Source organism: Gossypium arboreum, chromosome 10 (genome assembly GCF_025698485.1).
Source record: "Gossypium arboreum isolate Shixiya-1 chromosome 10, ASM2569848v2, whole genome shotgun sequence".
NCBI lineage: Eukaryota > Viridiplantae > Streptophyta > Magnoliopsida > Malvales > Malvaceae > Gossypium > Gossypium arboreum.
This window is the reverse complement of record NC_069079.1, coordinates 115,776,742-115,791,942: the sequence shown is the minus strand read 5'-3', so window position 1 is coordinate 115,791,942 and position 15,201 is coordinate 115,776,742. Positions and strand designations below refer to the sequence as shown.

The window sequence follows — 15,201 nt, the reverse complement described above, 5'->3', positions numbered from 1 at the left end:
CAATCTCAATCACAAAATCATCCTAAATATTCTTGGGATAGTTTACTTCTTTATAGAAAAGGGAAAATTGTAATCGGTAGCAATATAACCCTTCGAAGACAACTATTTGACATGTTTCATAGTGGTGCCATAGGGGGACATTCGGGAATGCAAGCCACTCGTCAAAGGTTGTCCAGCATGGTCTATTGGAAGGGCCTTTCTAAGGATGTCCGACGTTGGACAAGAGAGTGCATAGTTTGCCAGACCTATAAAAGTGATAATTTCGCTTACCCTGGATTGTTACAGTCGTTACCAATTCCTGATAAAGCTTGGGCTGCCATTAGTATAGACTTTATGGAGGGGCTCCCTAATTCCCAAGGAAAAACCACTATCCTGATAGTGGTGGACCGCATGACCAAGTACGACCACTTCATAGCTTTGAGTCACCCTTTTTGGTAGGTTTAGTAGCGACTGAATATTTCCAGCAGATATACAAACTCCATGGGGTCCCTGAATCTATAGTAGCAGATCGGGACAAGGTTTTCTTGAGCCACTTTTGGCAAGAGCTGTTCAAAAACTTTGGTACGCAGTTGCATTTATCCACAGCTTACCACCCGCAAACGGATGGCCAGACGGAAGCGTTGAACAAATGTCTTGAAGGGTACTTGCGATGTATGTCGGGGGAGAAACCTTCAGAGTGGGCCACTTGGTTACCTTCCGCTGAATGGTGGTACAACACTAATTATCATACGGCCATCCATATAACGCCATATGAAGCCCTGTATGAGCAAGAGCTGCCCATCCATTTACCTTACTTGGCAGGATTGTCTAGAGTAGCTGCTATTGAAAAATGCCTTCAGTATAAGAAAATTGTTAATGACTTATTGCGGTTTCATTTGAAAAGAACACAGGAGCGAGTAAAGCAGATAGCTGATCGTAAGCACTCTGATATGGAGTTTACAGTTGGGGACTTAGTCTATGTGAAGCTTCAACCTTATCGACAACATTCGTTGAAGAAATTTCGGAATCAAAAGCTTTATTTTGGGCCATTTCCAGTCAAGTCTTGCATAGGTAAGGTTGCTTATAAGCTAACACTCCCTTCCACTGCCAGAATACATCCAACTTTTCATGTATCCCAGCTCAAGAAGCATGTAGGCACAGCTACCATCTCAGTTCAATTACCAGTTACCCATCCGGATGGTTCTCTAATCAAAGAACCAATTCGCGTGTTGGATCGACGTTGGTCAAGAAGGGTAATACAGCTGCTACTGAAGTTTTAGTAGAATGGGCAGATACTTTTCTAGAAGATTCTACATGGGAAGATTGGAATGATCTTATTCGTCATTTTCCATAATTTGATTCTTGAGGACAATGATCTACTGCAAAGGGAGGTTAACTGTTATGAGTTAAAATATTTACTGTTCATCTTTAAAATATTTACTGTTTATCTTTCTTTAATTGCTATTAGGGTAGTTTTGTTTTCCTTAATTGTTATGATGTAAATGCACCGTTTAGAGGAGGGATTCAGAAATTAAACGGTGAGTATTGGGTAGAAGTAAAATACACCGTTTTGGGAAAGAATAGCAGAAAACTAATGCCAGCTGTAATGGGTTACTTATCCTCTATATTCTGACGAAAAGAGGCAGCAAATCAGTTATGAAATGAAAAACAGAATTCTTCTATCTTTCTCCTTTCAATTTCTCTAGATTCTCTCTTTTCTCTCTGTCAACATTCTTTATCTTTTCTTGGTTCATCACAATTGAAATCGTCGAGTTCTTGTATTAAGCTTCCTAACAAACCGACAAACATAGTAGTTGAGAGGTAAAATCAGGAGATTTTGCCTGAGCAAACCCACCTTTGTTGAAGTCGTTAGATATAGTCCAAAGAACAAGAGAGGTTTTTGCTTTTTGGGTCGTTGAAATTAAGGGATTTGGTGATAAAAAGAGTTAAGTATTTTTTATTTTTTTTTGATAAGAATCTTAGAAACCCAAAAATCTTGAAACCTTTTTTAAATGATAAGAATCTTGAAACACAAATCTTTTTATGATAAAGAATCTTGATTCTTAAACCTACAAATTATCCATTTTTAAAAATTATTTGAGATAAAATATCTAATTATATATATAGATGAAGATGAAGAATTATCCAGAACTACCCATAATTTGAAGAAGATGAAGAATTTGATTTTTATATATTTAATTATTATATATATAAATTTAAAGTTTAAATATAATTTTTGTTATAAAAGGTAACTCACTAAGAAGGACTCTTATTAGATTCATTCAAAGGTTGGTTCTCTAAAAAGTTATTCTTGGGTTTCGTTTTTATGGATAAATGGAGAATGGATTAGGGAGAGGCAGAAGAGGGAGACCGTGGGAAGGGAAAATTTAAAAAAAAATCATTTTCATTTGATTAAAAAAATTTAATTTTAGAAAATGTATTTTTTATGTTAAAATGGATTTAATCAAAATTATTTAATGAAAATATACAAGCCTTTGATGTGGCATTGTGTGATTGGCTCAATGTTTTTTCTTTCAATTTAGATTTAGACTAAAAACTTTAACGTTTTGATATTTATTGGTTTTAAAAAAATAGATATTAAGGTGAGAAAAATTACATATTTTAAACGTCAAATTGTGAATTAATTTTTTTAAATTAAAAAATAAGGTAAATTACACTTAAGGTCACAATCTATTAATAAGTTTACGTTTTGGTTATTTAACTTCAAAAAATTATAAAATAGCCACAGAATTATTTAAAAGTTTTCATTTAAGTTACTAGTCTGTTAAAACGATTGTTGTATAATTTTCTCTGTTTACGCCACCTGCATCAATCAAAAGTTCACATTTTCCTTCCTTCTACAGTTTAGTGTTTTTTTTTATGAAACAACTTTGAATCACGAATCTGCAAATCAAAATCCAAACAGCTTTCTTCTCCAATCTCCAATATTGATCATTAGATCAACTTGGATCTAAAGTATGTTCTTCTACTTATTATTAGGTATTGATCTGCTGTACTGATTATCGAATAGTCGCTTAGAACGTAATCTAATAGATTTTTTTAAAAAAAAAAACTTAACAACCCAATGACTTAAATAAAAATGTTTGACTAGTTCAATAACTTAAATGAAAACTTTTGAATAGTTAAGTCATTGTTTTATAACTTTTAAAATTGGATGATCAAAATGTAGAAAAAGGGCCACGAAAAAACAAACAAAAGAGTTGGGGCTCAAAATAGGCTCTCTCCCAACCACGAGAGAACAAACCCTAGACTCCTGTAATCCACTTAGCAGTCACCGTGATTTATATGCCGGCCCCTGATATGCCCGTCACCGACGAAGAGGCAATAACATGAAAAAGCATTAAAAAAAGCTTTAATGTCATCTTAAACCCTAAACCTAAAACCTCCGAATGATGGAGCCCCACAACCATGAGAACAACATCAACCACTAGACATAGGAGGCCAAAGCAGTGATGATGCTCTCCCAACAGCACAAAAGGGCCTTATCAGAGCGAGAGAGCTAATGAACAAGACCGAGGCAACCCCTCACCGGAGAAAGGAGTCAAGCTCCAAGGAAAAGGTAGGATAGATCCACAAAAAGGATGAGAAACCAACCACCCACCATTTTGGAGTTCAGAGGTTAAAAGGAGATAGGGGGAGGTTCGTAGGGTTTATATGCTAAAGAACGGAAGGAAAGAGAAAAAGGGAAAAGTTTGAGTAGCTCATGGCAGTCGGCAACAAAGAAAAACTTGTTTTTAGAGAGAAGGCAAAGGGAAAAGTTCTAGAGAGAGAAATCATACGTAGAAAATGTTAGATCAAGCTTTGAAATAAATACGGATACAGACATAGGATACCAATATGAATTAACACGGAGAGCAGTTTGAGAAGTTTTAGAAAAATAAGAACATGGGATTAGGGTCCAATGTTGATTATATATGTTTTGATTGTAGTATATGTGCCCGACCACTTGAACACTTCCCAAACATGAGTGTTGGTGCTTGAAAGGTTTTGAATTGACGCTACATATGTTATTTTGTGGTTTTTAACCTTTTTTTATCGTCCAAATTTACTGTTTATAATATTGATTATGTGAATATAGTAACTTGTGGCTAAAAGGAAATACCTGGATAACAAAAATCAGAGTATGACTGCTTGGATCATCATAAGTAAACAACTGGAAAGGAGATGAATGAAATGAGTGAAGGTCGGGCGTTAATGAAAGGTCCTTTGATCGTAACCAAATATAAAAAGCAGCTGCAGCCATAGTTTTAGATGCCGTAGATGGGTGTATTCGGAATTTTCGCTCACAATCCATGGCTTCCTCTGAATTAAATACCTCAAGTTTCGCTCCAGTGTTGGGTTTTGCCTCTGCTTTGCTTCCTGAAGATGTGAAAAGGTGCAGGCCATCCATGGCCTGAAAATTCATAGCATCAAGTCATTTTTTTGTATATTATTTTAGGTTTTTTTTTTTTTTTTACCAACTCAAGTTGGAAAGAGGAATAACCCTGATCATTAAAGTATCGACTAGAGTTTTAATCTAAATGTATATTATTTTAAGAATACTACTTTCATATTTCAACATTATAACTTATGTTATCTAAATATAGGTGAATGTTGGACATAAATATAGAAAGACGGATTACCATACTTTTTCAAACTATACATCTTTAAGCGCAAAGACTAACATAGGGATTGAAATCCAGGAAACCATATAAAAATTTGCTTAAAATCCCTATGTAAAAATTCTATAACATACCTTGAAATTTGGAAGCACATATGCCATGTTACACAAGAAACCAAGTTTAGAAAAAAGCTGGACTTGGAAAAGTAATTTCGAATTTGATTTCGATTTCAAGATGGATTCCCAATCATATTTTGTTTCATTTCCATCTTTGTCATCATCTTTAAATGCCACCACGGTCAACTGAGGTAAATATGGACGGTAAGTAGAACCAAAATCCAAAAATAACGACTGTAATATCCTCTTGCGATCTCTGTTTAAACCCTTGCTACCGATACAGCAACGGAAGCTCTTCCCAGAATAAGAACAATGAATACCAACCGAGTTCCATGATTCTTTTGCCGAGCTTGCCTGACTGAGCTTGCATGTTGATGTTAAGGCAACCAGGTAGGGAGGTCTTGGTATTGTTCTAAAAGCGAAGGTTTGATTCATAGTCTTGCAATGGAAATTGTTGCAGAATTATATGGATAATAAACGGACTATCCCTTGAGATAGCCTTAGAAAACAACATTGTGAATGTAAAATGTCAGGTTCTGAGGATTAAAACGGCAACTAAACCTCGTAAGAATCGAAAGACAGAATATATTGAACTATGAAATTTATGCTGGTAGCAACGAGTAATGATAAGATGACAAATCGTCCTGCTTTTAAAATTATATTTGGATTATATTGTCTTCTACTCAAGCAATTTTTTTCTCCTGTTGGAGATTACTAATCAAGATAAACTTTAGGTTGAAGATCCACGATAATGAATAATTGATGGTCTATTGGTTATGGGTTCATCCTACAGCTCACATCATAGATTCGAATCTGTAGTATGCCCATGACATGATTTGCTTCTATCAAGGGTTTGCAAAACTCATCTACAGGTCTTCTAATCCGTGTTGTAAGTGTGCTAAACCTCTGCAAACAACGATTCAGGGTGTAAATGGCAAACAAAGAAAAAGAAAGGGTCGTACGAGTGCTATAGTTGGCCATGAAAGACCATTTAAGCAAAATTTTATAACATTAGGAGTTGAATCTAACATATTAAAAGGTCTTTCAGGGATTAGAACTGACTTAATTTTCAATAACAGTTTTAACCTTTTAATAATCGCCCAAAAAGTCAAATCAGACAAGTTGGCCTTGGAGAATTTCAGGTCAACTCCTTCAAGTGAAACGAGCTTGTGAAAAAGCCTCTATTCCCCCCAAAGAGTCTGCCATGTTTTAAATGATCAAGGCCTTCCATTTTAAATTGCAATACTCTTTCTTTACTTTAGAAGGTTAAAATATGTTATTAGTATCAGTATTTATCTAAAATTAGAGAGTATTCAATTCTTTCTTTTCTTTTTCTTCTTTTTAATTTAAAATTTTGGTTCAATCATTATCATTATTAGTAATTTCTATCAAAATTTATCGTCTTAACTCTGTATGCCAAATTATACAAGAAAAGTTAAATCAACATGCAACCTAGAAATTTTAAATCAAGAAAATACAGAAACTAAATTTTAACAATTTTAACAATTAGATTAAGATTTTTAAATCAAGAAAATAAAATAACTTAATTTGCAACTTTTAAATACGAAACTAAATTTTAAATTTTGTCTAAACATTTTTTAATCAACTAACCACTAGAAAGGTGATATGAAGGCCAAGGAAGGTTTTCCAATATCAGTAAGGGTTTTTAACTTGACATAAGAAATATTAATTAGGAATAAGAGAGCTTATTCATAATTAGAACATTCTAAATGTTACAATTAAACTAAGAGGCATTTGCAAAATTGTCATACACTTGGGACATTCTCTTATTGGATATCTGCCAAATTCCTCTAGATAACAGACTTTATCACTTTGACATCATTACGCTGTTTTCTCATATTTGAGACAATAACTTGCAAGAACAAACAATGAAGGTGTCTTCAAAAACTGCAATGATGGATCATAAGCTTTCAACTTTTATGTGTCCAATTAGCTAACAAAAGAAACTAGAGCATACCCATCCTAAACCCTTTTTTTCTAGTTATGAAATAAAGGAAAATGCTTCATTGTATACTCTTGAAGATGTAAAACGTACGCTATAGTTGTAAATAATAAAAAGTAAAAAAGAATATTGTCTTATAACAAAAAAAAAAAAAGTTAATAAATATATTACCACTAGTAATTAAATATGTTGACATGAGAGCAATTGCTAACAACAAACAAAGTATTGAGAGAAATGTCTACGGAAGTTGTAACTTCTCCTAACACTACTACGAAAATCACAAAGTAAATAAGGTGTAATCAAGTTTGTTTATGCAGTTCGGTTTTCTTACTTCTGCGGAGCTTACTTCAGTGAGAAGTTATCACTATCTTCAAACACTTACAACTAATAAACCTAAATTTATCATACCCAATGATAATTTCCTCATTCTTGTATCTTTGAAGACTACTTATAACAGTTCGTTTTTCAGTGGTGTAGGGGTCACAAATCCACAAGCAAGTTCGTAAATATTATTATTTAATATTTACGAGTCAAATATAGAGTTATAATAAATTTTGATTTGATAATTTATGTTATTTGAACGAATAATTATATTCAAGTGATATATCCCTAAAGTCAAGTGGTTTTAGAAAAACGGGTATCGGGACCTCGTTTCTATAAACCAAGTCCGTAATTACGGAGTGTTATTAGGGTCATATTAAAATTTAGTTAAAAAATTTAACGTTTCAATAGTTAATTAATTAAAAAAGACTAAATCGTAAAAGTTGCAAAAGTGAATTCTATTAGTTAATTAGCTTAAATGGTTAAAGAAAGATAAAGTAATGGACTTAGATGGTAATTAAACTATATAAATGTGTAGTGGACATTTATGGAGAAAGAATTATTGTTTATTAATTAAATTATTAAGGTTAAAAGGTAATTTAATAATTAACAACATAAACAAATAAGGAATTAGCTATCATCATTTTCATTTTTTCTTTTGTTTGCTGAAACCATCATTGTTAAGTAAAGAAACATTCAGCCAAGCTTTGTCTTGTATGCATGGTACGTAATTTGTCTCATTTTTAGTCATTTTTATGTTTTTGAGTTTGTATTAGCTTAATCTGGCTAACTCGAAGGTCAAATTATAAAATTGTTAAAAGTTATAGATTATGACATGGATGAGTTTGATATGTTTTTGAAGTTTCATGGTAGATTGTTAAGCTTGATTATTAAATAGACATATTTTGTTAAAAGAAATTTGATGATTTTAAGGTTTAGGGATTTATTTATGAAAATAGTAAAATTCAAGGAAGATATTGTGAATTGATGATAAATATGGGCTGTTATAAGATTAGGTAAAAATTGGCTAATATGAATTTTAGCTAAAAGTGATAAATTTGCAAGATTTGGGTATATGGACTAAATTATATAAAAGTTAAAATATTGGGGGTAAATTTTTAAATTGATAATAGAAGAGTTTAACTGCATAAAGCTACTTTTTAGAAATTTGGAAATGTATTAATTGGGTTGAATTATTATTTAGATCAAAAAATGCCGTAATCGGATTTAAATCGGGGAAAAATTAAAGTTTTTGACTAGTTGTCGACTCTGTTTTAGTAACCGTTTCAGTCGAGGTAAGTTCATATAATGGTGAAATAGTTAATTTCTAATTTGAATGAATGATTATTTAACGTTATGCTTTGTTTAATTATTATTGAATTTACACATGTTAATTAGTGATTTGGATTAATTTGTAATGTTTATGCAATTGGCAGATATTTGTGAAAAATGTGAGTTGTATGGATGTATATAATTGAAATTATATAAATGGAAGAAGTTAAAGGATTGATATATAAAAGTGTCTCGTTCAAACCTTAAGAATTCTTAGGATACAAATGACATGTCATTAGAGACTATACGATTTTGGATGCTAGTCCTGGATATTCTACTGATGGTTAAGGTCATGCATTTGTTGTGAATTCTCCACAGCTCACGTGAGTAGCATCATGTAGCTAACATCCCAACCCATAGCTCGTGTGAGCAGACCCATTTCACAGCCCGTGTGAGCATTATAGAGACATTTACAGTTACATGTAAAAACACACTTTGTACAAGTATTTACCAAGTATCCGATGTTATTCTATTTGGTTCAACAAACAATTAAAGTTTAAAACGAAAAGGTACATATATGGAATGAGATATGTTATTGAAAATATGGAATGAAAATGTAATATATGTAATTGAATAGAAATTAAGGCATAAAATGAAAAGGTGTATGTATGCATTGGTTCATGTTATTGAACATATGAAAAGGAAAAGTATGGATAGAAAAGGGAACAAATTGAACATCTGATGAATTGTTGTATATTGAAATTCATTTCTTGATATGTACCATGTTTCATAGGTTTATACTTTTTTAAGTATATTTACTAACCATGTGGAATGTTGTGAATAGGAAAAGAAAGTATTCATATGATTTGTGATCAATGATTAAATGTTTTAATCATTTTATGTTTGGTACGTTTAAGTTCCTTTTATACAAGCTTACTAAGCACTAGTTACTTATGTAATTACTTTGTCTATTTTGTAGATCACCGGAAGCTCGATCGGTTGGAATCGCGTCGGAGCACGATCACACTATCAAGTCATCATTTTGGTAGACTTTAGTTATTATGTTAATGGTTATAAATGTCATGTAATTGTGTATTATGCTATTCGGCTAATGTGATGTGATTTGAGAGTTCTTGTTCATATGTTTTGATTTTGGCTTGTTAATATATATGCAAATATGTCATTTGGTTATTTGTTAATAGGGTATTCAGATGCTAGTTGGATTACAAGTTTAGAAGATCATGCTTGTATTAGTGGATGGATCTTCATTCTTGGTAGATGAGCCATTTCTTGAGGTTCGAAGAAACAAACATGTATTACTGATTCCACCATGGCAACCGAATTTATTGCATTAACCGCTGCATTTAAAGAAGCAGAATGGTTAAGAAATTTGCTTTATGATGTACCTTTATAGCTTAAACCAATTTCACCTATTTTTATTCATTGTGATAGTGAGGCTACTCTAGTAAAGGCATATAGCCAAGTATATAATGGAAAGTCTAGACATATTGGATTAAGACATAACTATGTCCGACAATTAATCTCTAATTGAGTGATCACTATTAATTATGTGAGGTCAAGTAAATATTTGATAGATCCTTTGACAAAAAGTCTTGCTAGAGATGTAGTCAACAAGACCTCAAAAGGGTTGGGACACAAGCCCATTAATTAGAGTTACCATGATGGAAACTCGACTCAACGCTTGGTATAATGTCAAGTCTTGAATTCAATGAGACAAAGTACATCATTATAAATAAATGTATCCTAAATTTAAAATGCTAGGTACCCGTAATGATAAGGGAAGGATGAGTAATATACTCTTAATATACCCATAACATAAATATGTTAGAGTGTTATAATTACGAGGATACTCTTGATGAGATCTACCTATGTGAGTAGAAATGTGACCGCTTCTAAGAGCTCATGGGCTTGGCTCTGACAACATTCATGAAAAGAGGACATAGACACATAGCCATAATAGTGTTATTGGATACTATGCAATAACCAATGTTGAAATCATTGTATGATATGTGTTTGGTTAATCAAATGGAATAGCTGGTTCAAAGCTTAGTCTACCAGGTGATTAACTTTAACATGTTTTCATTAAGTGAACGTTCAATCATAAGAAACCTTTATTTATGCAAATTGATTTCCAATGATACTAAATTCTAAAATATTTTGAAAATTGAGGAGATTCTTGGAACATTTTCAACAATATTTATAGTATTCAATACCTATAAATGAAAAAGTGTAATTAATCCAAAGTTATATCTTTTTGGTTATTGACAAAGAATTATGACTATTCAAACAATATTATTTGAATGGTTATGTTTAATTAAGAGATATTAGATGAATAATTATGTCTCTTTTAAAGATACTGTTATTCAAAAAGACACATAATGAAATATGTTTCTATGAAGAGATACGAGAATTCCTATAAATAGGAATGAGATTTCATTTAGAAATTATACCAACAAGTTCTAAAAATTCTTTCTATCTTTCTTCCTTCTTCTAATATTATTAGATTCTTCTACAAAGAGTTACTGCAAAAATTCTTTATAGAAATTAATTTTCTTGTTATATATTACTCTGTGCTTAGTGGGCTATTTTCGTTAGTGTAAAATGCAAATAGTTATAAGGCTTAATTTTATTCTCAAGGTCCATTTGCTTAAAACTCATTTGCACGCCTTGGAATCTTATCTTATTTTTATTTTTATTTTCTTTTCACATTGTTGTTCATGTCCCGTTCGTATGTTTAAGATTTTCTTCACCAAAGATTTGTATTAACACTAAACAGCCCAATTTGTCAAGCAGAAAATCAAAGAGCGTGGAGACAACAACTTCCCGTACAGTGGATAGGGCCGCAAGCAAGGACATGGCTGTGTTCTTGCAAGAAACTGGAGGAAGAAATGAGAATAGAGGAAGTTGGAAAATGAGTAAAGATAACTGTTTGTTTTGCAAATATGAAAAAAAGGAAATGGTAATGACGAGTGACGATACTTGTCTGTCTTTATATTTTCGACACTTGAAATTGGAAACCATAGAATTTGCAACGTAATGGTAATGATTTAATTGAAGTTGGTGAGGACACTAACCACCAAGGTCTTTCCTACTCTTGTATTTTTTTCACATTATGTTTTAATAATAGAAAGTTTAATATATTAAAAAGTCCTTGTAAAATAATTTAATAATTAATTCAACTTTCAATAGAAAGAGTGTAATAAATTAATTAAACTTAAGTTGGTGAAATCAGATAAATTCACTTAAAAATGTTTTGGAAACATAAAAATCATTAAAAATTATAAAATCATTGATACAACTTTCAAAAATTTTAAAATTTAGAATTTTCAAAAATAAAAAATTTTAAAAATTCAAATTTATTAAAAATAGAAAATTTAAAAAAAAGTTAGAATTTTTCAAAAATTATAAAAAGTTTAGAAGTTTAGAAAATTATAAAACCATAAAATTGCAAAATTATAAAACATTATTAAAATTTGTTAAACATAATATAAAATTATTAAAAATTAAAAATAGAATTTTGAAAAATATAAAATTTACAAAGAATTATTAAAAATAATGTAAAGTTATTAAAATTATATAAAATTATGAAAAAGAATTTGTATTGTTCACTAATGTGAGTTGACCATTGAAAAAAATGAACCAAAATTAGGTTAAGATGGAGGGCGAGAGGTTTAGGTTTCCCAACAATGGCACCCTATTCCCATCCGGTGTTAATGTTTACATTGATGATATTAAAAAATTTGATCAATCTCAAAATAGCTCCATAAAAAATGTATATATTTTTTTTATATCTTCATAGCTTTTTATAATTTTCCATTATTTTAATAATCTTGGTATACTGCATGGTAAATATAACGGTTGACAGGGATGTACATATGGAATTTGGTTGTTAGATAGCTTACTTAACCACATACATTCAATTAAATGTTATTTTACATAACTTTATATGATATTTTACTGTTGTGTATAATATTGGCAGAATTATTATTATAATATCAGCAGCTTCTATAATGCTAAATCCTCGGTTGCTGAGAATATTAATTAAAGTAGTTAATTTTGTATTAGTCATTATAACCATATGTAACGTGAGCAAGTATTGTTTGACTAAGGGGAAATAGCAGTCAATGATGAAAATTCCAAACAATAATTTGAACCAATCAACCCTACTACAACACAAATTTGAATATCCAGAAAAGATTTATGGACACAATTTTACTGTTTTCTTTATAATGAAAGGATTGTTAACGAGTCAATAGAAATTTATCTTAAACCCATTGTAGTTTAGAAATACTCTAGTCTACACACACAAAAGTGAAAAACTTTGATAAATTTTTGTACTAAAAGTTAGATTTTTTTTCTTTTTTACTTAAAAATAAATAAATAAATTTTATAATTAGATTAAAAAGTAAATTGGTTCTTTCTATTAAAATTTTTATCTGTTTCTATTGTTAAAAACGAGTTGAATAATAAGATAATTACATGTGAAGTGCCACGTATATCTTATAGTGACGTACAATGACAAACCTTTAACAATAAAAATAAACAGAATTTTTAACAAAAGAATCAATTTATGCATAAATCTAACATATAGAAAACAAGAAATAATATGATACTTTCTTGAAGCAGGGAACGTTTTAAACAGGTTGATAGGCCGAAATCAAGAACTAAGATCTCCTAGCCCAAGTAGAAAGTTGTAGTGTTTATTTATTCTTTTTCATAGAAAAATAGAAAACCTGGATTTCACCCTTATTTTAGTATATCAAACTAGATTGTGTGAAAGCACAATTATAATAATAGTAACAGGATTCGAAATTTTGGATATTAAAACCTAAAAACAAGACATAATAAAAGTAAGGGAAAGCCCGTGACTAGGACCAGAGCCTCCAGTACAAAGTAATATATAACTACAAAAATTTGACTTTCATTATTAATCAGATATATTCTGCTTTTAATCAACACCAACACTGTTTCCCAAAAGTTAGAAGAAAAAGACCCCACACTTTTTAAGAACATCGCTCACGGGCGACCCCCACCCTCGAATTTGGCACATCGAAAACCACCCTATGGTTCTGCTGCTGCATATTGGCGATCACATTCAGCGCTGGTGCCGATGCCATCGCCAGACATGTGATGCTGCCTGCTGTGCTGTGGAGCAGTAGGTTCTCTTGTGGCAATGTCACGTTCATGCCCGAAAACATAAATGTTATGGTCGGTGCATTGATTGGGACCGAGTAACATGTGTCGAACCCACCCAGAGATGTCACGTTCGCCACCCTTACTCGTCTCCGGAATGCGTCCCGGACAGCTACATAGGCTGGTTCAACTAGCCGGGTGAAGACGGTACCTAAATTGGAATACACTGGTTAAATCAATTCATATAATGCTTTAGTTCAATTCATTTAATTGACTGATCCAATTACGAAGACACGTTACCAGAATCAATAATGGTGCCAGCACCAGTGGAAGGATTGAAAGCAATGGCACTTGGTGGGATATCAACAATCCTTCTTCCAACCCTAATTCCAATCAAATTGACGTAATAAAGTGAGGGTCTCCTAGGGTTCTTGAGCAACGGGGTGTATTTGATCCTCACAGGTTGCCCACTTGGTCCAAGTCTCAATGACCCAGAAAAGTTAGGTGACCTAATGCTAGGCAAGCAATATGAAAATGTTGATTGGTACAAATTTTGGGATTGGGAAAGGAGGGATAATGGGCCTCGGCCCAAGCCCAATACGCCCTGTGGTGGCACTGAGCTGCCTGCTGTCTTTTGGAGGCAACCGAAAGTGTAGTTTGGGATTGGGTCAGTGGCTAAGGTTATGATGTCCTGTGAAAGGTTACCGGCTATGGTTGAGCCACCGTAGGTCATGTTGAATGCGCACGCGCTTCCACCGCAAGTGGGGTTTGGCACCTGAAAAAAGTTATCACATGATGCAAATGTTAAAAAGGTATCCGTTAAAGATGCACCGAAACACCTGTGATGTCTCATATTGTACCGACTTCCTAACTTTATGATGAAATACAATTACTTAACCAGCCAAGCGCGTGGCTAAGCAGGTAATATATGAAAGCTTGGCAGCTTAATTACCTGCTTGCATTGAGCAGCTTGGCAGCCAAGGGTCTTGAAAGTGGTGGATTTAGCAAAGTCAAAAGCAGTAGAAGAGCAGCCAATGCAGCCAGTGCAAGGCACCCAAGCAGCATCACTGCTTGTATCCATGGCCATAAGCATGGTTTGAGGTGGGGTTCCAATATTGGCCTTCACAATGTAAGTTGGACTTTGCACAATCTGCCTGCCTGAAGCTATAGGCACCACAGATTTCTTAGCCACGAGGCTGGACAAAAACTGCACCCTGGCTTGGTCCTTGGCTAGCGTTTGCAGCACATCCTCTTCCCATGAGAGTGGTTTTGAGGGTTTGAAGGGCGAGCATGGACTGTAAACATGGAACACTTGCAGGTTTGAGCCATGGTCTTGGATGTCACATTTGGGGTTCAGACCTTGGGCTAAGGAAAAAATGAGGAGAAAAACCAGGGGAAAAAAGTGGGTTTTCATTGTTTCGTGTGAATAATTCAAAGTTTTATTTGCTTTGAAGGTTGAGGTGCTGCTGAGACAGAGTGGGGAGTGAACGTATATATAACTGGGGAAGCAAGTTTAAGTGTATGTACTATGGCAACTTTGCACATTTACCCTATCAAGATTAAAAAGAATAATTAAAATATAAAAATAATATGAAATAATTACGTCATTATTGTAAGTGGAGTGATAAAAATTTCATATATACTTTAATTTTAAATAATATGATTTATCATAAAAAATGTATGAATTGATGTCAGATTAATTTGTAATATCAACTCATTTACACTTATATTATAAATATATAAATATTTCAAAATTTAAAGTAAAATAAATTAT

General features: G+C 32.5%; 1 protein-coding gene across 1 annotated transcript; it reads right to left on the bottom strand.

Moving 5' to 3' along the window:
- Positions 1-13,032: 13,032 nt before the first annotated feature.
- Positions 13,033-14,947, bottom strand: LOC108486920 (aspartyl protease AED3). The gene is made up of 3 exons (XM_017791083.2): positions 14,380-14,947; positions 13,728-14,202; positions 13,033-13,638 (listed from the first exon to the last, which is right to left on the bottom strand). Exons 1-3 carry the CDS (start codon positions 14,839-14,841, stop codon positions 13,298-13,300), a joined length of 1,278 nt encoding a protein of 425 aa, XP_017646572.1. The 5' UTR covers positions 14,842-14,947; the 3' UTR covers positions 13,033-13,297.
- Positions 14,948-15,201: the final 254 nt, after the last annotated feature.